Source organism: Chanos chanos, chromosome 2, assembly GCF_902362185.1.
Source record: "Chanos chanos chromosome 2, fChaCha1.1, whole genome shotgun sequence".
NCBI classification, from domain to species: domain Eukaryota; kingdom Metazoa; phylum Chordata; class Actinopteri; order Gonorynchiformes; family Chanidae; genus Chanos; species Chanos chanos.
The window spans coordinates 50,972,458-50,998,139 of NC_044496.1; the positions used below are offsets into that span (position 1 = coordinate 50,972,458).

The 25,682-nt window shown below is 43.6% G+C and overlaps 3 protein-coding genes across 3 annotated transcripts; all 3 read right to left on the bottom strand.

Annotated features, from left to right (window-relative positions):
- Positions 1 to 264: 264 nt before the first annotated feature.
- Positions 265 to 3,732, bottom strand: LOC115805033 (serine/threonine-protein kinase pim-1-like). Its single transcript, XM_030765519.1, has 7 exons — positions 3,492 to 3,732; positions 3,308 to 3,402; positions 2,902 to 2,952; positions 2,200 to 2,752; positions 1,956 to 2,037; positions 837 to 993; positions 265 to 387 (listed from the first exon to the last, which is right to left on the bottom strand). Exons 1-7 carry the CDS (start codon positions 3,730 to 3,732, stop codon positions 265 to 267), a joined length of 1,302 nt encoding a protein of 433 aa, XP_030621379.1.
- A 9,280-nt stretch (positions 3,733 to 13,012) lies between these two features.
- Positions 13,013 to 16,431, bottom strand: LOC115805034 (serine/threonine-protein kinase pim-1-like). The gene is made up of 7 exons (XM_030765520.1): positions 16,191 to 16,431; positions 16,007 to 16,101; positions 15,601 to 15,651; positions 14,899 to 15,451; positions 14,655 to 14,736; positions 13,539 to 13,695; positions 13,013 to 13,135 (listed from the first exon to the last, which is right to left on the bottom strand). Exons 1-7 carry the CDS (start codon positions 16,429 to 16,431, stop codon positions 13,013 to 13,015), a joined length of 1,302 nt encoding a protein of 433 aa, XP_030621380.1.
- A 4,506-nt stretch (positions 16,432 to 20,937) lies between these two features.
- Positions 20,938 to 24,357, bottom strand: LOC115805035 (serine/threonine-protein kinase pim-1-like). The gene is made up of 7 exons (XM_030765521.1): positions 24,117 to 24,357; positions 23,933 to 24,027; positions 23,527 to 23,577; positions 22,825 to 23,377; positions 22,575 to 22,663; positions 21,465 to 21,614; positions 20,938 to 21,060 (listed from the first exon to the last, which is right to left on the bottom strand). Exons 1-7 carry the CDS (start codon positions 24,355 to 24,357, stop codon positions 20,938 to 20,940), a joined length of 1,302 nt encoding a protein of 433 aa, XP_030621381.1.
- Positions 24,358 to 25,682: the final 1,325 nt, after the last annotated feature.

A 25,682-nucleotide genomic window follows, 5' to 3' on the forward strand; every position in this document is an offset into this window, starting at 1 on the left:
TTCCTCCCACTTTGTGTTGAAATATTTGGTTCCATGTCATGGGTCGATGATAATCAAAAACTTGACAACGTTCAACAGTTACGATACTGGTTATTTAATATCTAACTTATTACAAAACCATTCGTAGCCATTTATTAATATACAGTGCAAACAGCCAAATACAGTGAGTCTAACATTTTTAACAATTCAACTGGAAAAAATGCTTCAGTTGGATTCTGTTGTGTGGTGAATTCTAGGCACTTAAGTGTTGAAATATTCATGCAGTTATTTGTTGTCAGCTTGGTCTACGATTTGCTGCAGTTTTTCATGAACAGTCTTCGGCTGATGCTCTGCTCCCAGCGTGCCTCTGGCTTCCAGCAGCAGTGCTGGCATACAGGAGGGACCATACTGTGGAAAGAGATGTTGGCTGAGATAGGGAACCCAAATTCTGTACATCCACTCTCGCATTGATAATGGCTTCATTTGAAATTTTCATTTCAAATGAAACAGTACTGTAACTGAGAACTCCTCTCCCCATAACTCACTCATTTAGCTTTTCAGAGTAAACTCTGTAAGAACTACCGCTTTGTATTTGCTTACTCTCCATGGCTACTAAATCTCTAAGTCCAGCTACAACACTGTACAATACCTCCAAAACATTTAGTGTGTAACACCATGCAGCCCTTTCTATATCACTGTCAGCAGTTTCATTCCAAATTCAATCGAAATTGAATTAGTTCTCGGGTTCACTTGATCTGAGATTTAACAAATTCCGCTATAGAGGAACAGCCCACAATATGAAAAAAACAAAAAACAAAAACGTGATGATGGATGAAAGTCAGAGGACAAATGCTCACCACTGGCTCTTCATCAGGGTGAGTGTTGCAGTGCTGGAGGTAGCTCCTGTGAAGCTTGGTCAGGTCACTGAGGAAGGACCAAGCTTTTCTCAGGTCTGTGAGCCTCTGCTCCAGCTCATCACGCTCTTTCTGCAGTCTCCGCACATGAGCCTCACTCCTGAAAATGGATGGACAGAGAAATAAAAAGAGAAATGAAAACAGACATCAGTTTGCATCAAATGTTCAATATAGCTTCTGGAATGGAAGAGACTGAAAACTGGAACTGGAACTGGAGACTGAATCGTTACATTTTTTGTCCCAATACAAAAAAAAAGAATTTTACATAAATAACAGATTATTGATGCTTAATTTAAGTAATGCAATAAGGAAAAGGTTACTCACCCTAAGTTCCTGCTGCACCCTTTTTAACGTTATTGTCATTCTACTCATGTTTATTTTCACACTGTTTAAACTTGTACTTACACCACGTCGCTGGGATAACTAGGTTAAAATGGAAAAAAACCTGCCACATTATGGAATTGTACTTTCACAGTCAGTCATCTCCATTCAGTATTTTGCTTGTACACTTGCGCCAAATACCTGGTGTTTAACCGCGAACGTGGTCGAACGTTTACTTCAAACCACTACATTTTCTGCGGGTACACTGAAAAACAAGACTTCAAAACTGTTGAAAAGCAAATGCTTATCTACCAATACGGACACATACTGAAATTGCATATTACAAGAGTTTTAGAAAGATTCCCAACTCAACATGGATGCTTAAATTGAATATGTGCCAGCAATTGTTCCATTATCACCCAAAAATGATCCATTCCACAACTACGTTTCTTATTCTTCCTGCTTTTAAAAGCGACATGCAATAATATCGGGGCAACACCACCAACTAACGACTTGAAATGGCGCTGACACAATGGATTGGGCACTTGAAGTGGGGCGGGACTGCTCTAGGTCCTCGAGGGACAGGTACCTCAAATTTTCCACCCTCTTCTTTACCTACATGTTTACTGTGATTAATAGATTTTGTATCAACTTTCATTTACTAAATTCCATAGGAAAATTTCTATGTTTTCTAATATGAATCATATCAAAATTAGATGTAAATCTTAGCAAGCCTGGAACCAGCGGTGGCGCCTCATCTGTTTCAGGGTTGGACGATCCTCTGGATTTTCTTTCAGGCACCAGCGAATCAGGTCTTGGAACTCTATGTGAAAGAGAAAGAAAGTTAAGTATGGAATTAAAAACGGGACAAATCAACCCACTACATGAGAGATGTGGAAGTTCCGTGGTGAATGTGGTCCTTTCTGTTAGTTTGTGTATGTTGGCCATAAGAAAAAAGAGTTTGACTTTGTGCCAACGTCTTTACCTGCAGATGGTCCTTGAGGGAAAGGTAGATGGCTCTGGATGATCTGTCGACTGGAGGTGAATGGTGCAAAGCCACACACTAGACGGAACATGGTCACTCCCACAGACCAGACAGTGGCTGGGCCTGCCATATACTCACTATGCAGGAACCATTCAGGTGGTGCATATTGAAAGGTCCCTGCAAAGTAGTCGTAAGGGCAGTCCTGAAGCAGGTCTCCGCAGCCAAAGTCGATGAGTTTGACCGTGTGAGAGTCCGTCAGAATGAGCACGTTTTCAGGCTTCACGTCACGGTGGAGAACCCCGCGCTTCTCGCAGTGACGCAAAGCCCTCAACAACTGCTTCATCACCTCGCGAGTCACATTCTCATCCAGGGAGCCACCCTGCGCCGCGCAGAATTCGGCGAGATCCTGACAGGGTTCAAGCAGCTCCAGGATCAAAACGAACTGACTTGGTTGTTCAAACCACTCCAACAGCCGTAGGATGTTTGAACAGTGAGGGGCTGCGTTCACCATGCTCATCAGAGCCACCTCCAAAGGTAAAGTACCCTGTCCAGGCTACAGAAAACACAGGTGACGTGAAGGGAAGTTTGTGCTTTATGCCATTAACGCAGGTTCAAGAGGATCATGGTTCAAATTCAGTATTGCTCTCTCTAGTGCCCTGAGAACAGCTTAAAAAATGAGTGAAACACAAATAGATAACTTACAATCTCAAGCGTCTCCTCTGCCCTGTCTTTAGAGATATACTTGATGGCAACCTGAAGAAATCAAAATCTGACCTGAGTCTACATATATCTCTGAGCTGTGATGATTAGAATGCTACAATCACTACACAAACATGAAGCCAATCAGAAAAGGTAGTTCAACAGTAGTGATAGTTACATTTCTTTCAATGGCTGAAGCTAGGGGAATGCTGTCACACAATATTTGAGATGAAAATAAACTAATAAAGAGTTCCAGTTGTAATATGAAGCTTTTTACACTGTTATTAAAGTGGTCGTACTTCAAATCAGTGACAGCAAAACTTTGATGAGTTTTAGTAAGGCCAGCAAGCTATGAGACAAAGGTTTTCGTCGTGACACAAAAAACAGAGGGTTATAGTTACAGTCTTACAGGCATTTGATCCTCAATGCGGATCCCAGCAAAAACACTTCCAAATCCACCTTCTCCAAGGAAGTGCTGCTCCATGTACGACTCCTCAAACGTAGCTACGATGTGAAGAAAACATATGTTACTCTCTGTGGGAACGTTATATTTGAAACATTTCTATGAGGTGACTATCAGATCAATTTCAGACCTCTGCGTTGGCGTTTGGCACGTCTGCCGCCTTTGGTGGAAAGGCCTGCTTTTTGCCGGGACCGCTTCAACCCCTGATGCCCTGGCTCTTCCTGGGGAGGTTTATCCTCCTCCTCCCCACAAAGTCTGCTGGACTTTGTGTGGCCCTCACTGTTCGGCTGAAGCTTCTTGCTACAGCCCGGCCTCATACTGATCTGAGGCCTGTGGCCCGTGGCCTGTCCAATGGCCACGTCTGGGGCCATAGCAGAAGAGACAGCTGCCACCCGGCCCTTGGGCGTTACGGTGGGGCAACTCTGACCGGCTACTTCCAAACATTTGTCTGGATCGACGGGCAACGGAGGCAGTGGGGTTTGGAGGTGGGTGCTAAACACTGCTCTCTCCTCTCTCTCTCCACTAAACTGTGAGCACGGCTCTCTCTTCCTCCTGATTGCCTTGCATGTCTCATAGAGTAAACTATCTGAAGCTGAGAGGAAACAGCAGTAAAAAGATTACTGGAACCTTTTAAGGATACATCCTTGTCTGCTAATCCTGTTAACATCATTTCTCATTACAAAACATTAAGTGTACTATCTTTCATGACTGGAACTCTTCAAAAGTTTTTTTAATGTATACTTAAGAGCTGTTCCGGCACACACATTAATTCAGTGACAATTGTTCTCAATACTAGTCTGTTACAAATGGAAAATGACCAGAAATTAAATTTACCAGTCGTACGGATTATCGATACGGGCCTTTTTTAAAAAACGAACGGTCGGGATCGTGTTATTTGTTTTCTGATCGCTGTTATATTAAATATGACTGTAAATAAGGCATAAATAGTACTCGCTAATAATAGTACTTACCCAGTTTCGTTTTCAAAAACATTTCTCTGTGCCGTATTTAGTTTTACTTTGTAAAAGACCATAAAAATGTCGCCTGAGATAAATCTCATCAATTTGACTTTTGTTGTCTTATCATGTATCCGCTGACAACCTCGCAGAATTCGAAGGTGTTCATTATGATTTAGTGACAATTCGAAGATAAACTTAAGAACTTTGGTTACCATGTCAACATTACCTTTAAGGAAGTCTAAATGGCGAGATGTCCGTATCGGAAGAAGCTTTTCCAATGATGGATGCAGGATTTCAACACTAAGTTACACTCCATCATAACCCACCCTAGCCCTCTCCAGTCCACTAATTATCCGACTCCCGTACACAGAGAGCAGAAATCTACCCAAGAGCACAGCGGTAGTCATATAATCAAGTAACTTTTGAAAGAAATAACCCGATATAACACGACACTGAGCCGTAAATGTATCTGACAGTATGGACTGTACGGTTCTGAGGTAATACCAATAACGGCCACATTCCTCTTATAAAGGCAGACTACGCGAAACCTCCGCTCCTAGATTAGCCTGAGCGCTAACATGAAGGGGACGAGGATGACGATCCAAATCAGCCGTTTTTCGTGGCGTTTCAACAATTTCAGTAAGCTGAATAAAAGAGTGTTAACCATGTTCAAATGCTCTCCTTAAAAGCAGTCTTTAAAGACAGATACTCCCAAAACTTTTTAATACAAGTTACCCCGATGCTACATCTTCCCAAGTCTCCTTAAAAGCAATTGCACTGAAATTCGTCTCTAGCTAGTGACCCGCATAGGTCTTTCATCCCCGTTATTCAGATCTGCTTAACGGACTCGAGCTGGCCTCTTGCAGTGCACACACACACAAACACGCACCTTCCAAAACACTACTCACCTAGCTCAGCCCAAATTCCAAACTAAAACCACAGCAATAACGGAAAAGGGAAACCTGAAGTGGGTGCCATCGACACCTCTCGTATAGAGCTGGCCAAATTTGTCCAAATTGGGAGCGTCACGTTATATTTCTCACCTAGGTCCTAGTGTCCTATTTTTTCCCCAATACGACAAACATCTCACTTGGGGGGAAACCCACAGTGAAAATCATTTCCTGAATGATCGGAATCCTATGTGTTCTAAAAACTGGTCTTTTCGGTGACAGTAAAAACAAAAAATGAATGAAAAAACACAGAGGGTTTAGAGGAGTCCTCATATACATGTGGCTCTTTATGGAGGCCAAAATTGTCAGTGTACTGCCATCAGCTGACAAGGTATTTGCTCCACAGGTATAAGATATAAATAGTGATAACTGAGAAGAGTCAGCTAGATGAATAAAGCTCTAATAGATATGAGGTATTATTTAAGGACACCATGTCTTTTGAACTGATGACATGCTCCCCGTACGAATTCCTTTTTCTGCTGGAATTGCAGATTAGATTGTTCTGAATGTCAATTTTTCACAAAATTTCTAAATCATTACAGTTGTTGCCGATTGCTAACACTCTGGAAGTGAATGCCTAGACAAAAGCACCAAAATCTTAACTTTCGTAACCATGCCTTAAACAAAAGCACCAAAACTACAAACACATTTTCTGCTTTGCACTTTGCAATTCTGCAACACACTGTTTGCAGAACAGTACATACTGTCTCTTACATTAGACACATTGATCATGGATGAAACCTCTTGTAATCATTGGGAAAACACTTCTATTAGAAATGCAAAACATACCTGAAATTGGCAACAAACACACACATATGAAAAACACTTGTACAGTAATTGAACACCAATCAGTCTGAGCCTTAGCACTACAAACAGACCTCAGGTAAGCTTTTGGTGGGGGTGGGGTATCAGTGGGGGCTCCTGCAAGGAGTCTGCAAGGTGTTCTCCATTACCATGCCACCCTAGGTCACTACAACGCAGCACACATAATCACATTTCTGGATGCGCTACATACTTGTTCTGGACAGACCAGAGCAGCCGAGGTTTGTTGTGATCTGGGAAAATGTTAGTTCCCACCAGGTCGCTCTTGTCTGAGACTGGTTCACCAACAGCAATAATTTCACAGTTGTATACTTGTCCCCTTACTTCCCATTTCTCAGTCCTACTGAGGAATTCTTTTCGGCTCGGCGTTGGAAAGTGTATGACCACCAACCACATGCCCGCCTGCCTCTTCTGCAAGCAATGGAAGAGGCATGCGCAAACATTGAGGTGGGGTCAGTCCAGGGTTGGATATGGCACTCAAGACGATATTTTCCCTGTTCCCCAGCCAGGGATGATATTCCTTGCGATGTGAACAAGGTGATGTAGCCAGACCCCAACAGAAGGCAGGATCCATAAACCATCCACCTCCCTTACAGTTCCTTACAATGCCAAGTTTTGTTGACCATTGCACTGTAATTTTACTGTAATTTTTTAGTTTGTATTGATTACTGTGCTGCAATTCTATTTTTCTTTGTGTCTTCTTGTGGTTGTAAAAACCTACATTGACAAAAAAACCCCAAAAACTAAGCTGTATATATTTTTCTTCTGAAGCCTTTCTTTTTTGTGTGTTCACTGAAATGAGAGTAGATGTACTGTACTGGAACAATCTTTCACAGGAGCCTGTAGGAGACAATTAAAAAGGTATACGAAATACTAAAGACAGAAGTGTTTTGTATAAAGAACATCAGTATGTTGTTGCTGCTTTCAAAGAGTAATTCAAATGGTGCATGTGTGAATCATTTTGTTGCAAAAGTCCATCCATCCATCCATCCATTTTCTCCCGCTTATCCGGGACCGGGTCGCGGTGGCAGCAGGCTGAGGAGGGTCGCCCAGACATCCCTTTCCCCGGCTACATCCACCAGCTCCTCCTGGGGGATCCCAAGGCGTTCCCAGGCCAGCCGAGATATATATTTCTCCCAACGTGTCCTGGGTCTTCCCCGGGGTCTCCTCCCAGTTGGTCGCGCCCGGAACACCTCCATAGGGAGGCGCCCAGGAGGCATCCTGACGAGATGCCCGAACCACCTCAACTGACTCCTTTCAATGCGGAGGAGCAGCGGCTCTACTCCAAGCTCCTCCCGGGTGTCCGAGCTCCTCACCCTATCCCTAAGGGTGCGCCCAGCCACCCTGCGGAGGAAGCTCATTTCCGCCGCTTGTATCCGCGATCTCATTCTTTCGGTCACTACCCAGAGTTCGTGACCATAGGTGAGGGTTGGAACAAAGATCGACTGGTAAATTGAGAGCCTTGCCTTCTGACTCAGCTCCTTCTTCACCACGACGGTCCGGTACAACGACCGCATGACTGCCGCCGCCGCCCCGATCCGTCTGTCGATCTCCCGCTCCATTTTACCCTCACTCGTGAACAAGACCCCAAGATACTTGAACTCCTCCACCTGAGGCAGGAACTCAGTCCCAACTCGGAGGGGGCAAGCCACCTTTTTCCGGCATAGGACCATGGCCTCGGACTTGGAGGTGCTGATCCTCATCCCGACCGCTTCACACTCGGCTGCAAACCGCCCCAATGTGTGCTGGAGGTCACAGTTTGATGAGGCCAACAGAACCACATCATCTGCAAAAAGCAGAGATGCAATCCTAAGGCCACCGTACTGGACACCCTCCTCACCCCGACTGCACCTTGAGATCCTGTCCATGAAAATTAAGAACAAGATCGGAGACAAGGTACAGCCCTGGCGGAGTCCAACACTCACTGGGAATGAGCTTGACTTTGTGCCGAGAATACGGACACAGCTCTCACTGCGGCTGTACAGGGACCGAATGGCTCGCAGCAGCGAACCCGGCACCCCATACTCCCGCAGTACCCCCCACAGGACACCCCGGGGGACACGATCGTAAGCCTTCTCCAGGTCCACAAAACACATGTAGACTGGATTGGCAAATTCCCATGATCCCTCCAGTATCCGTGCGAGGGTGAACAGCTGGTCCGTTGTTCCACGGCCAGGACGGAATCCACATTGTTCCTCCTGTATCCGAGGTTCGACAATCGGCCGCAGTCTCCTTTCCAATACCCTAGAGTAGGCTTTCCCAGGGAGGCTGAGTAGTGTGATACCCCGATAGTTGGAGCACACTCTCCGGTCCCCTTTTTTAAAAATGGGGACCACCACCCCCGTCTGCCACTCCACAGGCACTGTCCCTGACTCCCACGCGACGTTGAAGAGGCATGTCAGCCATGACAGCCCAACAACATCCAAAGCCTTCAGCATTTCAGGGCGGATCTCATCCACCCCTGGCGCCTTGCCACTGTGGAGTTTTCTAACTGCCTCAGTGACCTCTGCCAGAGAGATGGGTGACGACCCTCCTGATTCTTCTGGCCCTGTCTCCTCTATGGAGGGCGTGTCAGTCGGATTTAGGAGCTCCTCAAAGTGTTCCTTCCACCGTCCGACCACATCCTCAGTTGAGGTCAGGACCTCCCCGTCCCTGCTGAGAACAGCCTGGACGAGGCCCTGCCTGCCCTTCCTGAGTCGCCTGACGGTTTGCCAGAACCTCTTTGAGGCCAACCGAAAGTCCTTTTCCATGGCCTCCCCAAACTCCTCCCATACCCGAGTTTTTGCTTCCATGACAGCCGTTGCTGCTGCCCTTTTGGCATGCCGGTACCCCTCAGCCAATTCCGGAGTCCCCCGTGCTAGCCAAGCCCGGAAGGCCTCCTTCTTCAGCCTGACGGCTTCCCTCACCGGTGGCGTCCACCACCGGGTCCTTGGGTTGCCGCCACGACAGGCACCAACGACCGTCTGGCCACAGCTCAATGCTGCCGCTTCAACAATGGAGGCTCTGAACAGGGTCCATTCAGACTCCATGTCCCCAGCCTCCCTCGGGATCAGGGAGAAGCTCCGCCGGAGGTGTGAGTTGAAGATCTTCCGCACAGGGTCCTCAGCCAGCCGTTCCCAGTTCACCCTCACTATGCGCTTGGGTTTACCAGGTCTGTCTGGCAGCCTCCCCCGCCATCTGATCCAACTCACCACCAGGTAGTGATCAGTTGACAGCTCTGCCCCTCTCTTCACCCGAGTGTCCAGCACATACGGCCGCAGGTCTGATGAGACAACTACAAAGTCGATCATCGACCGTTGGCCTAAGGAGCTCTGGTACCAGGTACACTTATGAGCTACCTTATGCTCGAACATGGTGTTTGTTATGGACAATCCATGACTCGCACAGAAGTCCAATAACAAAGCACCACTCGGGTTCAGATCAGGTAGGCCGTTCCTCCCAATCACTCCCCTCCAAGTCTCTCCATCATTGCCAACGTGAGCATTGAAGTCTCCCAGTAGAACTACAGAGTCCCCAGATGGTGTCTTCACTAGGACACTTTCCAGTGTATCTAGGAAGGCTGGGTACTCTGAGCTGCCGTTCGGCGCGTACGCCGTCACGACAGTCAGAGATTTCCCCCCTGCAACCCGAAGGCGCAGTGAGGCAACCCTTTCGTTCACCGGGACAAACTCCACCACGGCGGCGCTCAGTCGGGGGCTAACAAGTAACCCCACACCTGCCCGCCGCCTCTCGCCCCAGGCAACTCCAGAGAAGGACAGAGTCCAGCCCCCATCCAGGAGTTTGGTTCCAGAGCCAAGACTGTGCGTAGAAGTGAGCCCAACTATATCTAGTTGGTATCGCTCCACCTCCCGCACAAGTTCCGGCTCCTTCCCCCCCAGAGAGGTGACATTCCACGTACCAAAAGCCAGTTTCTGCACCGTAAGTCCAGTCTGCTGGGGCCCTCGCCCCATCCTGCCACCCGTGTGGCATCGCACCCGGCCCCTATTTCTCCCCTCGCAGGTGGTGGGCCCACGAGAGGGCAGCCCCACGTTGCTCGTTCGGGCTGAGCCCGGCCGGACCCCGTGGCAGGTCCAGCCACCAGGCGCTCGCCGACGAGCTCCCCTCCCAGGCCTGGCTCCAGGAGGTGGCCCCGGTCTCCCTATTCCGGGCGAGGTGCCTGTTTCTTCGTGTGTGCTGTTCATAAGGGCTCTTCTGAATCGCTTTTTGTCTGGCCCCTCACCTGGGACCTCTCTGCCTTGGGTGACCCTACCAGGAGCTTAATGCTCCAGGCAGCACAGCTCCCAGGATCACAGGGACTCACAAACCCCTCCACCACGATAAGGTTGCGATTCCAGGAGGGGTGTTGCAAAAGTGCCATTTTGAAAAAGGATTGTTAGGTTTTTATTGCAGAGTTTCATTTTGAGTTTCATTTTCAAGTGAGATGTTTATCTCCGATGTGTGTAGAGTTTTGACACAATGAGTGAAATTCTGCAACAAGTTTGTAAGCAATCATAAAAAATTGTAATTCACAACTTAGACACCATGTCAGAAAAGAGTGAGTTTGTTTTTTTCTTTAACAGTTTCTAAGAAGGATTCTTTTGGCCAAATACAGTTCATATAAAGCAACAAAGAAAGGTCTTACCTCTTTTTCATTATTTGTCATTTACGTGTACTTTTGACCCTTGAGTGGTTTCCTCATGGGATATTTCAACTTTTACTTATGTCACTTTCCAGAGAGGTGTCTTTTACCTTTGCTTTGCATTATTACATGTGTAAGTACAATGTGACTGCCCTTTAACTTCATGAAATTACAGCCCACATCTATTTTATGTGACAAAGTGGTAATGCCGTTGTAAAAATGGATATAAATGTTGATTCTTTCTTACATTTAGGTGGAGTGACATTCAAGGCCTGCAGGCCGTCCCTCACTGCAGCTGATGTCACTGTTTACATCTCAACAACAACACACAAACTGATGGCAAAGGTTTAGGAAAGTGTCCAAGAGGAAATCTTTGAGGTCCAGAAGAAACATTACAGTTTTTTTCGGAATCCTTAAACACCAACAGTGATTGTTGAAGCAATCTCTGAAACCATTAACACTTGTATCCAATGCATTTACCAAATGTGCCAAGCTGAATGCACATTCTCTGCTTTACACTCAGTTTGTAGTTTTATAAGACACTTTTTGCAAAACTGTAAGCACAACTCACTGCTTTATACAGTTTTTTTTACAATTGCTTAAACACTAAAATTCAAAATAACACACAGTTACTGAAACCTGACACTCAAGGAGCAAAACCTCAGCCCAGATCTGCACAACTACAAGCACATTCTCAGCCTTTCACTTTTTGCCAAACTCTACACACAGTGTTTTGCAAAACACTAAACACATTTCTCTACATTAGACACAGAAATCTAACATGATGTCACTTCTTTGCCACTTCAAGGCACTTCCCTTCAAAATACCACGCTTATGAACCAATTGATCAAACACGGCCGTCAGGTGTGCAGACACTTAGGTGGTTAATTGTAAGCTCACAAATCAGGCATAAGCACTATAAAAAGGCAACAGGTGAGTTTACCTGTCTTCAGCTTAAATGGAACATTGGCCACAGAGCTATTTTGACTGCCCCAAGCCAACGTGGTGGTAACATCACAATCTGTGCTGCAATCATGCAGAATGGGACCCTCCACTGCCATGCCAAATAGGGTCCTTACAACATAGCCCACATTCTCAAACTGTTCAACAGACTACACAATATTGACACCTCAGAAGACCATCCACAATATTCATTTCAATACCTTCCACCATACTCTCCCCTCCTTAACCCCGTTGAGGAGTTTTTTTTCTGCATGGCGGTGGAAGGTTTACGATCTCCAACCCTATGTCAGGATACCCCTCATTCTAGCCATGGAGGAGGCCTGCGACCAAATTGATGCAGCTTCTGTGCAGGGATGGATTCGCCATTGAAGAAGATTCTTCCCTTGCTGTTTTGCGAGAGAGGACATTGCCTGTGATGTAGATGAAGTGCTGTGGCCAGATCCAGCTCGGCAGAGAAATGATGCTTAGGTTGTTGGGGGTTTTTTTTACAGGTTATTCATGCTTTTTTTGTCTCCAAATGTGTTTACAGTGTTTATGGCATGTACTATATTGTATTTAGAATATGTTCTGCTCTGATTCTCAGTGCAAAATGCAACCTTTGGAAATGCATGGATGTATTGATGGATTTAGAATGTTTAGAGAAATAAATATTTTCATCACTGTGCAGTACTGGTCTTGTGTGTTGTGTTTGATCAATGTATTCATGCACTTTACTTTAAAGATATCTCTGAAAAAATCAAACCCTGACTATATCATTAGAAAAGTAGAAATGTTAAGTGTTTTAGATTGAGCCCAGCAGTGTGTAACTGGTTCAAACAGAACTGGAACGTATGAACCATGTGTGTGCCATATGGTGGCAAAGGTGGGTTTTTATAAACTACTGTATAGTTTTGAATGAAAGGTTTCATTTTGCAAAAGATGAAGTAGCTAATTGTGAGATGTCACAACAACACTCTCTCAAACATACGGTTTTCATCTACACTAAAATTCTGCAAATGCGATGCAGTGATATTCATTGATCCAAACAGTCAAAGGCAGAGTCAGATGCCTCTTATTAAAGGGTGAAATATGACAATCTTTCCTCCCAGTTTGTGTTGAAATATTTGGTTCCATGTCATGGGTCGATGATAATCAAAAACTTGACAACGTTCAACAGTTATGATAACGGTTATTTAATACTTAACTTATTACAGAGCCATTCATAACATTTCTTAATCTATAGTACAAACAGCCAAATACAGTAAGTCTAACATTTTTATGAATTCAATTGAAAAATGCTGCAGTTGGATTCCATTGTGTGGTGAATTCTAGGCACGGAAGTGTTGAAATATTCATGCAGTCATTTGTTGTCAGCTTGGTCTAAGATTTGCTGCAGTTTTTCATGAACAGTCTTCGGCTGATGCTGTGCTCCCAGTGTGCCTCTGGCTTCCAGCAGCAGTGCTGGCATACAGGAGGGACCATACTGTGGAAAGAGATGCAGGCTGAGATAGGGAACCCAAATTCTGTACATCCACTGTTGCACTGACAATTTGATAATTTGAAGTGAAATTTTCACTTCAAATGAAGCAGAAATGTAACTGAGAACTCCTCTCCCCATAACTCACTCATTTAAGCTTTTCAAAGTAATATCTAAGTCCAGCTACAACACTGTACAATATCTCCAAAACATTTAGTGTGTAACACCATGCAGCCCTTTCTATATCACTTTCAGCAATTTACTTCTAAATTCAATCGAAATTGAATTAGTTCTCGGGTTCAGCTAATCTGAGATTTAACAAATTCCTCTATAGAGGAACAGCCCACAAGGTGAATTAAAAAAAAAAAAAAACGTGATGATGGATGAAAGTCAGAGGACAAATACTCACCACTGGCTCTTCATCAGGGTGAGTGTTGCAGTGCTGGAGGTAGCTCCTGTGAAGCTTGGTCAGGTCACTGAGGAAGGACCAAGCTTTTCTCAGGTCTGTGAGCCTCTGCTCCAGCTCATCACGCTCTTTCTGCAGTCTCCGCACATGAGCCTCACTCCTGAAAATGGATGGACAGAGAAATAAAAAGAGAAATGAAAACAGACGTCAGTTTGCATCAAATGTTCAACATAGCTTCTGGAATGGAAGAGACTGAAAACTGGAACTGGAGATTGAATCGCTACATTGTTTGTCCCAATACAAAAAAAAAAAGCATTTTACATAAATAACAGATTATTGATGCTTAATTTAAGTAATGAAATAATGAAAAGGTTACTCACCCTAAGTTCCTATTGCACCCTTTTTAACGTTTTTGTCATTCTACTCATGTTTAATTTCACACTGTTTAAACTTTTACTTACACCACGTCGCTGGGATAACTAGGTTAAAATGGAAAAAAACCTGCCACATTATGGAATTGTACTTTCACTGTCAGTCATCTCCATTCAGTATTTTGCTTGTACACTTGCGCCAAATACCTGGTGTTTAACCGCGAACGTGGTTGAATGTTTACTTCAAACCACTACATTTTCTGGGGGTGCACTGAAAAACAAAACTTCAAAACCGTTAAAAAACAAACGCTTAGCATATCCACCAATATGGACACATACTGAAATTGCATATTACAAGAGTTTTTGAAAGATTCCCAAATCAACATGGATGCTTAAACTGAATATGTGCCAGCAATTGTTCCACTATCACCCAAAAATGATCCATTCCACAACTACGTTATTCTTCCTGGTTTTGAAAGTGACATGCAATAATATCGGCGCAATACCGCCAACTAACGACTTGAAATGGCGCTGGCACAATGGATTGGGCACTTGAACTGGGGCGGGACTGCTCTAGGTCCTCGAGGGACAGGTACCTCAAATTTTCCACCCTCTTCTTTACCTACATGTTTACTGTGATTAATAGATTTTATATCAAGTTTCATTTACTAAATTCCATAGGAAAATTTCTATGTTTTCTAATATGAATCATATCAAAATTAGATGTAAATTTCAGCAAGCCTGAAACCAGCGGTGGCGCCTCATCTGTTTCAGGGTTGGACGATCCTCTGGATTTTCTTTCAGGCACCAGCGAATCAGGTCTTGGAACTCTATGTAAAAGAGAAAGAAAGTTAAGTATGGAATTAAAAACGGGACAAATCAACCAACTACATGAGAGATGTGGGAGTTCTGTGGTGAATGTGGTCCTTTCTGTTAGTTTGTGTATGTTGGCCATAAGAAAAATGTGTTTGGCTCTGTGCCAACGTCTTTACCTGCAGATGGTCCTTGAGGGAAAGGTAGATGGCCCTGGATGATCTGTCGACTGGAGGTGAATGGTGCAAAGCCACACACTAGACGGAACATGGTCGCTCCCACAGACCAGACAGTGGCTGGGCCTGCCATATACTCACTATGCAGGAACCATTCAGGTGGTGCATATTGAAAGGTCCCTGCAAAGTAGTCGTAAGGGCAGTCCTGGAGCAGGTCTCCGCAGCCAAAGTCGATGAGTTTGACCGTGTGAGAGTCCGTCAGAATGAGCACGTTCTCAGGCTTCACGTCACGGTGGAGAACCCCGCGCTTCTCGCAGTGACGCAAAGCCCTCAACAACTGCTTCATCACCACGCGAGTCAGATTCTCATCCAGGGAGCCACCCTGCGCCGCGCAGAATTCGGCGAGATCCTGACAGGGTTCAAGCAGCTCCAGGATCAAAACGAACTGACTTGGTTGTTCAAACCACTCCAACAGCCGTAGGATGTTTGAACAGTGAGGGGCTGTGTTCACCATGCTCATCAGAGCCACCTCCAAAGGCAAAGTACCCTGTCCAGGCTACACAAAACACAGGTGACGTGAAGGGAAGTTTGTGCTTTATGCCATTAACGCAGGTTCAATAGGATCAAGGTTCAAATTCAGTATTGCTCTCTCTAGTGCCCTGAGAACAGCTTAAAAAATGAGTGAAACACAAATAGATAACTTACAATCTCAAGCGTCTCCTCTGCCCTGTCTTTAGAGATATACTTGATGGCAACCTGAAGAAATCAAAATCTGACCTGAGTCTACATATATCTCTAAGCTGTGACGATTAGAATGCTACAATCACTACACAAACATGAAGCCAATCAGAAAAGGTAGTTCAACAGTAGTGGTAGTTACATTTCTTTCAATGGCAGAAGTTAGGGGAATGCTGTCACACAATATTTCAGATGAAAATAAACTAATAAAGAGTTCCAGTTGTAATATGAAGCTTTTTACACTGTTATTAAAGTGATCGTACTTCAAATCAGTGACAGCAAAAGTTTGATGAGTTTTAATAAGGCCAGCAAGCTATGAGACAAAGATTTTGGTCGTGACACAAAAAACAGAGGGTTATAGTTACGGTCTTACAGGCATTTGATCCTCAATGCGGATCCCAGCAAAAACACTTCCAAATCCACCTTCTCCAAGGAAGTGCTGCTCCATGTACGACTCCTCAAACGTAGCTACGATGTGAAGAAAACATATGTTACTCTCTGTGAGAACGTTATATCTGAAACATTTCCATGAGGTGACTATCAGATCAATTTCAGACCTCTGCGTTGGCGTTTGGCACGTCTGCCGCCTTTGGTGGAAGGGCCTGCTTTTTGCCGGGACCGCTTCAACCCCTGATGCCCTGGCTCTTCCTGGGGAGGTTTATCCTCCTCCTCCTCACAAAGTCTGCTGGACTTTGTGTGGCCCTCACTGTTCGGCTGAAGCTTCTTGCTACAGCCCTGCCTCATACTGACCTGAGGCCTGTGGCCCGTGGCCTGTCCAATGGCCACGTCTGGGGCCATAGCGGAAGAGACAGCTGCCACCCGTCTCTTGGGCGTTACAGTGGGGCAACTCTGACCGGCTACTTCCAAACATTTGTCTGGATCGACAGGCAATGGAGGCAGTGGGGTTTGGAGGTGGGGGCTAAACACTGCTCTCTCCTCTCTCTCTCCACTAAACTGTGAGCACGGCTCTCTCTTCCTCCTGATTGCCTTGCATGTCTTGTACAGAAAACTATCTGAAGCTGAGAGGAAACAGCAGTAAAAAGATTACTGGAACCTTTTAAGGATACACCCTTGTCTGCTAATTCTGTTAACATCATTTCTCATTACAAAACATTAAGTGTACTATCTTTCATGACTGGAACTCTTCAAAAGTTTTTTTAATGTATACTTTAGAGCTGTTCCGGCACACACATTAATTCAGTGACAATTGTTCTCAATACTAGTCTGTTACAAATGGAAAATGACCAGAAATGAAATTTACCAGTTGTATGGATTATCGATACGGGCCTTTTTTAAAAAACGAACGGTCGGGATCGTGTTATTTGTTTTCTGATCGCTGTTATATTAAATATGACTGAAAATAAGCAATAAATAGTACTCGCTAACAATAGTACTTACCCGGTTTCGTTTTCAAAAACATTTCTCTATGCCGTATTAAGATTTACTTTGTAAAAGACCTTGAAAATGTCGCCTGAGATAAATCTCATCAATTTCACTTTTGTTGTCTTATCACGTATCCGCTGACAACCTCGCAGAATTCGAAGGTGTTCATTATGATTTAGTGACAATTCGAAGATAAACTTAAGAACTTTGGTTACCATGTCAACATTACCTTTAAGGAAGTCTAAATGGCGAGATGTCCGTATCGGAAGAAGCTTTTCCAATGATGGATGCAGGATTTTAAATTATACTCCATCATAACCCACCCTAGCCCTCTCCAGTCCACTAATTATCCGACTCACGTACACAGAGAGCAGAAATCTACCCAAGGGCACAGCGGTAGTCATATAATCAAGTTACTTTTGAAAGAAATAACCCGACACTGAGCCGTAAATGTATCCGACAGTATGAACTGTATGGTTTTGAGATAATACCAATAACGGCCACATTCCTGATAAAGAGGCAGACTACGCGAAACCTCTGCTCCTGGATTAGCCTGAGCGCTAACATGAAGGGGACGAGGACGACGATCCAAATCAGCCGTTTCTCCGTGGCGTTTCAACATTTTCAGTCAGCTGAATAAAAGAGTTTTAACCATGTTCAAATGCTCTCCTTAAAAGCAGTCTTTAAAGACAGATACTCCCAAAACTTTTTAATACAAGTTACCCCGATGCTACATCTTCCCAAGTCTCCTTAAAAGCAATTGCACTGAAATTCGTCTCTAGCTAGTGACCCGCAGAGGTCTTTCATCCCCGTTATTCAGATCTGCTTAACGGACTCGAGCTGGCCTCTTGCAGTGCACACACACACAAACACGCACCTTCCAAAACACTACTCACCTAGCTCAGCCCAAATTCCAAACTAAAACCACAGCAATAACGGAAAAGGGAAACCTGAAGCGGGTGCCACCGACACCTCTCGTATAGAGCTGGCCAAATTAGTCCAAATTGGGAGCGTCACGTTATATTTCTCCCCTAGGTCCTTGTATTGGCTACTGTGCTGCAATTCGGTTTTTCTTTGTGTCTTCTTGTGGCTGTAAAAACCTACAATGACAAAAAAAAACTAAGCTGTATATATTTTTCTTCTGAAGCTTGTCTTTTTTGTGTGTTCACTGAAATGAGAGTAGATGTACTGTACTGGAACAATCTTTCACAGGAGCCTGTATGAGACAATTAGAAAGGTATATGAAATACTAAAGACAGAAGTGTTTTGTATAAAGAACATCAGTATGTTGTTGCTGCTTTCAAAGAGTAATTCAAATGGTGCATGTGTGAATCATTTTGTTGCAAAAAAGCCATTTTGAAAAAGGATTGTTAGGTTTTTATTGCAGTTTCATTTTGAGTTTCATTTTCAAGTGAGATATTTATCTCTGATGTGTGTAGAGTTTTGACACAATGAGTGAAATTCTGCAACAAGTTTGTAAGCAATCATAAAAAAATTGTAATATTTCACAACTTAGACACCATGTCAGAAAAGAGTGAGTTTGTTTTTTTGTTTAACAGTTTTTAAGAAGGATTCTTTTGGCCAAATACAGTTCATATGAAGCAACAAAGAAAGGTCTTACCTCTTTTTCATGATTTGTCATTTACATGTACTTTTGACCCTTGAGTGGTTTCCTCATGGGATATTTCAACTTTTACTTGTGTCACTTTCCAGAGAGGTGTCTTTTACCTTTGCTTTGCATTATTACATGTGTAAGTACAATGTGACTGCCCTTTAACTTCATGGCATTACAGCCCACGTCTATTTTATGTGACAAACTGGTAATGCCGTTGTAAAAATGGATATAAATGTTGATTCTTTCTTACATCTAGGTGGAGTGACATTCAAGGCCTGCAGGCCGTCCCTCACTGCAGCTGATGTCACTGTTTACATCTCAACAACAAGACACAAACTGATGGCAAAGGTTTAGGAAAGTGGCCAAGAGGAAATCTTTGAGGTCCAAAAGAAACATTACAGTTTTTTTTCGGAATCCTTAAACACCAACAGTGATTGTTGAATCAATCTCTGAAACCATTAACACTTGTATCCAATGCATTTACCAAGTGTGCCAAGCTGAATGCACATTCTCTGCTTTACACTCAGTTTGTAATTTTATAAGACACTTTTTGCAAAACTGTAAGCACAACTCACTGCTTTATACAGTTTTTTTTTTACAATTGCTTAAACACTAAAATTCAAAATAACACACAGTTACTGAAACCTGACACTCAAGGAGCAAAACCTCAGCCCAGATCTGCACAACTACAAGCACATTCTCAGCCTTTCACTTTTTGCAAAACTCTACACAGTGTTTTACAAAACACTAAACACACTTCTCTACATTAGACACAGAAATCTAACATGATGTCACTTCTTTGCCACTTCAAGGCACTGCCCTTCAAAATACCACGCTTATGAACCAATTGATCAAACACGGCCGTCGGGTGCACAGACACTTAGGTGGTTAATTGTAAGCTCACAAATCAGGCATAAGCACTATAAAAAGGCAACAGGTGAGTTTACCTGTCTTCAGCTTAAATGGAACATTGGCCACAGAGCTATTTTGACTGCCCCAAGACAACGTGGTGGTAACATCACAATCTGTGCTGCAATCATGCAGAATGGGACCCTCCACTGCCATGCCAAGTAGGGTCCTTACAACATAGCCCACATTCTCACACTGTTCAACAGACTACACAATATTGACACCTCAGAAGACCATACACAATCTTCATTTCAATACCTCCCACCATACTCTCCCCTCCTTAACCCCGTTGAGGAGTTTTTTTTCTGCATGGCGGTGGAAGGTTTACGATCTCCAACCCTATGTCAGGATACCCCTCATTCTAGCCATGGAGGAGGCCTGCGACCAAATTGATGCAGCTTCTGTGCAGGGATGGATTCGCCATTGAAGAAGATTCTTCCCTTGCTGTTTTGCGAGAGAGGACATTGCCTGTGATGTAGATGAAGTGCTGTGGCCAGATCCAGCTCGGCAGAGAAATGATGCTTAGGTTGTTGGGGGTTTTTTTTACAGGTTATTCATGCTTTTTTTGTCTCCAAATGTGTTTACAGTGTTTATGGCATGTACTATATTGTATTTAGAATATGTTCTGCTCTGATTCTCAGTGCAAAATGCAACCTTTGGAAATGCATGGATGTATTGATGGATTTAGAATGTTTAGAGAAATAAATATTTTCATCACTGTGCAGTACTGGTCTTGTGTGTTGTGTTTGATCAATGTATTCATGCACTTTACTTTAAAGATATCTCTGAAAAAATCAAACCCTGACTATATCATTAGAAAAGTAGAAATGTTAAGTGTTTTAGATTGAGCCCAGCAGTGTGTAACTGGTTCAAACAGAACTGGAACGTATGAACCATGTGTGTGCCATATGGTGGCAAAGGTGGGTTTTTATAAACTACTGTATAGTTTTGAATGAAAGGTTTCATTTTGCAAAAGATGAAGTAGCTAATTGTGAGATGTCACAACAACACTCTCTCAAACATATGGTTTTCATCTACACTAAAATTCTGCAAATGCGATGCAGTGATATTCATTGATCCAAACAGTCAAAGGCAGAGTCAGATGCCTCTTATTAAAGGGTGAAATATGACAATCTTTCCTCCCAGTTTGTGTTGAAATATTTGGTTCCATGTCATGGGTCGATGATAATCAAAAACTTGACAACGTTCAACAGTTATGATAACGGTTATTTAATACTTAACTTATTACAGAGCCATTCATAACATTTCTTAATCTATAGTACAAACAGCCAAATATAGTAAGTCTAACATTTTTATGAATTCAATTGAAAAATGCTGCAGTTGGATTCCATTGTGTGGTGAATTCTAGGCACGGAAGTGTTGAAATATTCATGCAGTCATTTGTTGTCAGCTTGGTCTAAGATTTGCTGCAGTTTTTCATGAACAGTCTTCGGCTGATGCTGTGCTCCCAGTGTGCCTCTGGCTTCCAGCAGCAGTGCTGGCATACAGGAGGGACCATACTGTGGAAAGAGATGCAGGCTGAGATAGGGAACCCAAATTCTGTACATCCACTGTTGCACTGACAATTTGATAATTTGAAGTGAAATTTTCACTTCAAATGAAGCAGAAATGTAACTGAGAACTCCTCTCCCCATAACTCACTCATTTAAGCTTTTCAAAGTAATATCTAAGTCCAGCTACAACACTGTACAATACCTCCAAAACATTTAGTGTGTAACACCATGCAGCCCTTTCTATATCACTTTCAGCAATTTACTTCTAAATTCAATCGAAATTGAATTAGTTCTCGGGTTCAGCTAATCTGAGATTTAACAAATTCCTCTATAGAGGAACAGCCCACAAGGTGAATTAAAAAAAAAAAAAAAACGTGATGATGGATGAAAGTCAGAGGACAAATACTCACCACTGGCTCTTCATCAGGGTGAGTGTTGCAGTGCTGGAGGTAGCTCCTGTGAAGCTTGGTCAGGTCACTGAGGAAGGACCAAGCTTTTCTCAGGTCTGTGAGCCTCTGCTCCAGCTCATCACGCTCTTTCTGCAGTCTCCGCACATGAGCCTCACTCCGGAAAATAGATGGACAGAGAAATAAAAAGAGAAATGAAAACAGACGTCAGTTTGCATCAAATGTTCAACATAGCTTCTGGAATGGAAGAGACTGAAAACTGGAACTGGAGATTGAATCGCTACATTGTTTGTCCCAATACAAAAAAAAAAAAGCATTTTACATAAATAACAGATTATTGATGCTTAATTTAAGTAATGAAATAATGAAAAGGTTACTCACCCTAAGTTCCTATTGCACTCTTTTTAACGTTTTTGTCATTCTACTCATGTTTAATTTCACACTGTTTAAACTTTTACTTACACCACGTCGCTGGGATAACTAGGTTAAAATGGAAAAAAACCTGCCACATTATGGAATTGTACTTTCACTGTCAGTCATCTCCATTCAGTATTTTGCTTGTACACTTGCGCCAAATACCTGGTGTTTAACCGCGAACGTGGTTGAATGTTTACTTCAAACCACTACATTTTCTGGGGGTGCACTGAAAAACAAAACTTCAAAACCGTTAAAAAACAAACGCTTAGCATATCCACCAATATGGACACATACTGAAATTGCATATTACAAGAGTTTTTGAAAGATTCCCAAATCAACATGGATGCTTAAACTGAATATGTGCCAGCAATTGTTCCACTATCACCCAAAAATGATCCATTCCACAACTACGTTATTCTTCCTGGTTTTGAAAGTGACATGCAATAATATCGGCGCAATACCGCCAACTAACGACTTGAAATGGCGCTGGCACAATGGATTGGGCACTTGAACTGGGGCGGGACTGCTCTAGGTCCTCGAGGGACAGGTACCTCAAATTTTCCACCCTCTTCTTTACCTACATGTTTACTGTGATTAATAGATTTTATATCAAGTTTCATTTACTAAATTCCATAGGAAAATTTCTATGTTTTCTAAAATGAATCATATCAAAATTAGATGTAAATTTCAGCAAGCCTGAAACCAGCGGTGGCGCCTCATCTGTTTCAGGGTTGGACGATCCTCTGGATTTTCTTTCAGGCACCAGCGAATCAGGTCTTGGAACTCTATGTAAAAGAGAAAGAAAGTTAAGTATGGAATTAAAAACGGGACAAATCAACCAACTACATGAGAGATGTGGAAGTTCTGTGGTGAATGTGGTCCTTTCTGTTAGTTTGTGTATGTTGGCCATAAGAAATTGTGTTTGGCTCTGTGCCAACGTCTTTACCTGCAGATGGTCCTTGAGGGAAAGGTAGATGGCCCTGGATGATCTGTTGCCTGGAGGTGAATGGTGCAAAGCCACACACTAGACGGAACATGGTCACTCCCACAGACCAGACAGTGGCTGGGCCTGCCATATACTCACTATGCAGGAACCATTCAGGTGGTGCATATTGAAAGGTCCCTGCAAAGTAGTCGTAAGGGCAGTCCTGGAGCAGGTCTCCGCAGCCAAAGTCGATGAGTTTGACCGTGTGAGAGTCCGTCAGAATGAGCACGTTCTCAGGCTTCACGTCACGGTGGAGAACCCCGCGCTTCTCGCAGTGACGCAAAGCCCTCAACAACTGCTTCATCACCTCGCGAGTCACAATCTCGTCCAGAGAGCCACCCTGCGCTTCGCAGAATTCGGCGAGATCCTGACAGGGTTCAAGCAGCTCCAGGATCAAAACGAACTGACTTGGTTGTTCAAACCACTCCAACAGCCGTAGGATGTTTGAACAGTGAGGGGCTGCGTTCACCATGCTCATCAGAGCCACCTCCAAAGGTAAAGTACCCTGTCCAGGCTACACAAAACACAGGTGACGTGAAGGGCAGTTTGTGCTTTATGCCATTAACACAGGTTCAATAGGATCAAGGTTCAAATTCAGTATTGCTCTCTCTAGTGCCCTGAGAACAGCTTAAAAAATGAGTGAAACACAAATAGATTACTTACAATCTCAAGCGTCTCCTCTGCCCTGTCTTTAGAGATATACTTGATGGCAACCTGAAGAAATCAAAATCTGACCTGAGTCTACATATATCTCTAAGCTGTGACGATTAGAACGCTATAATCACTACACAAACATGAAGCCAATCAGAAAAGGTAGTTCAACAGTAGTGGTAGTTACATTTCTTTCAATGGCAGAAGTTAGGGGAATGCTGTCACACAATATTTCAGATGAAAATAAACTAATAAAGAGTTCCAGTTGTAATATGAAGCTTTTTACACTGTTATTAAAGTGATCGTACTTCAAATCGGTGACAGCAAAAGTTTGATGAGTTTTAATAAGGCCAGCAAGCTATGAGACAAAGATTTTCGTCGTGACACAAAAAACAGAGGGTTATAGTTACGGTCTTACAGGCATTTGATCCTCAATGCGGATCCCAGCAAAAACACTTCCAAATCCACCTTCTCCAAGGAAGTGCTGCTCCATGTACGACTCCTCAAACGTAGCTACGATGTGAAGAAGACATATGTTACTCTCTGTGAGAACGTTATATCTGAAACATTTCCATGAGGTGACTATCAGATCAATTTCAGACCTCTGCGTTGGCGTTTGGCACGTCTGCCACCTTTGGTGGAAAGGCCTGCTTTTTGCCGGGACCGCTTCAACCCCTGATGCCCTGGCTCTTCCTGGGGAGGTTTATCCTCCTCCTCCTCACAAAGTTTGCTGGACTTTGTGTGGCCCTCACTGTTTGGCTGAAGCTTCTTGCTACAGCCCTGCCTCATACTGATCTGAGGCCTGTGGCCCGTGGCCTGTCCAATGGCCACGTCTGGGGCCATAGCGGAAGAGACAGCTGCCACCCGGCCCTTGGGCGCTACAGTGGGGCAACTCTGACCGGCTACGTCCAAACATTTGTCTGGATCGACAGGCAACGGAGGCAGTGGGGTTTGGAGGTGGGTGCTAAACACTGCTCTCTCCTCTCTCTCTCCACTAAACTGTGAGCACGGCTCTCTCTTCCTCCTGATTGCCTTGCATGTCTTGTACAGAAAACTATCTGAAGCTGAGAGGAAACAGCAGTAAAAAGATTACTGCAACCTTTTAAGGATACACCCTTGTCTGCTAATTCTGTTAACATCATTTCTCATTACAAAACATTAAGTGTACTATCTTTCATGACTGGAACTCTTCAAAAGTTTTGTCATGTATACTTAAGAGCTGTTCCGGCACACACATTTATTCCGTGACAATTGTTTTCAATACTAGTCTGTTTCAAGTAGAAAACGACCAGAAATTAAATTTACCAGTTGTATGGATTATCGATACGGGCCTTTAAAAAAACGAACGGTCGGGATGGTGTCACAACATTGTTATTTGTTTTCTGATCGCTGTTATATTAAATATGACTGTAAATAAGGCATAAATAGTAGTCGCTCGAAAAGTACTTACCCGGTTTCGTTTTCAAAAACATTTCTCTGTGCCGTATTTAGTTTTACTTTGTAAAAGACCATAAAAATGTCGCCTGAGATAAATCTCATCAATTTGACTTTTGTTGTCTTATCACGTATCCGCTGACAACCTCGCAGAATTCGAAGGTGTTCATTATGATTTAGTGGAAATTCGAAGATAAACTTAAGAACTTTGGTTACCATGTCAATATTACCTTTAAGGAAGTCTAAATGGCGAAATGTCCGTATCGGAAGAAGCTTTTCCAATGATGGATGCAGGATTTTAAATTATACTCCATCATAACCCACCCTAGCCCTCTCCAGTCCACTAATTACCCGACTCCCGTACACAGAGAACAGAAATCTACCCAAGGGCACAGCGGTAGTCATATAATCAAGTAACTTTTGAAAGAAGTAACCCGATATAACCCGACACTGAGCCTTAAATGTATCTGACAGTATGAACGGTACTGTTCTGAGGTAATACCAATACCGGCCAAATTCCTCATATAAAGGCAGACTGAGAGAAGCCTCTGCTCCTGCATTAGCCTGAGCGCTAACATGAAGGGGACGAGGATGACGATCCAATTCAGCCGTTTTTCCGTGGCGTTTCAACATTTTCAGTCAGCTGAATAAAAGAGTTTTAACCATGTTCAAATGCTCTCCTTAAAAGCAGCCTTCAAAGACAGATACTCCCCAAAACTTTTTAATATGTTACC

Excerpts from the sequence above, each read along its gene's own strand:
- LOC115805035 (XM_030765521.1), bottom strand. The coding sequence starts at position 24,357 with ATGGCCCCAGACGTGGCCATTGGACAGGCCACGGGCCACAGGCCTCAG. Across the intron at positions 24,028-24,116 it reads TGCCAAACGCCAACGCAGAG|CTACGTTTGAGGAGTCGTAC; the intron begins GTCTGAAATTGA and ends TTCACATCGTAG. Across the intron at positions 23,378-23,526 it reads CAGAGGAGACGCTTGAGATT|CCTGGACAGGGTACTTTACC; the intron begins GTAAGTAATCTA and ends TGTTTTGTGTAG.
- LOC115805034 (XM_030765520.1), bottom strand. The coding sequence starts at position 16,431 with ATGGCCCCAGACGTGGCCATTGGACAGGCCACGGGCCACAGGCCTCAG. Across the intron at positions 16,102-16,190 it reads TGCCAAACGCCAACGCAGAG|CTACGTTTGAGGAGTCGTAC; the intron begins GTCTGAAATTGA and ends TTCACATCGTAG. Across the intron at positions 13,136-13,538 it reads ACCCTGATGAAGAGCCAGTG|TATGGTCCCTCCTGTATGCC; the intron begins GTGAGTATTTGT and ends CTCTTTCCACAG.
- LOC115805033 (XM_030765519.1), bottom strand. The coding sequence starts at position 3,732 with ATGGCCCCAGACGTGGCCATTGGACAGGCCACGGGCCACAGGCCTCAG. Across the intron at positions 2,038-2,199 it reads CCCTCAAGGACCATCTGCAG|AGTTCCAAGACCTGATTCGC; the intron begins GTAAAGACGTTG and ends TCTTTCACATAG. Across the intron at positions 994-1,955 it reads CAGATGAGGCGCCACCGCTG|GAGTGAGGCTCATGTGCGGA; the intron begins GTTCCAGGCTTG and ends ATCCATTTTCAG.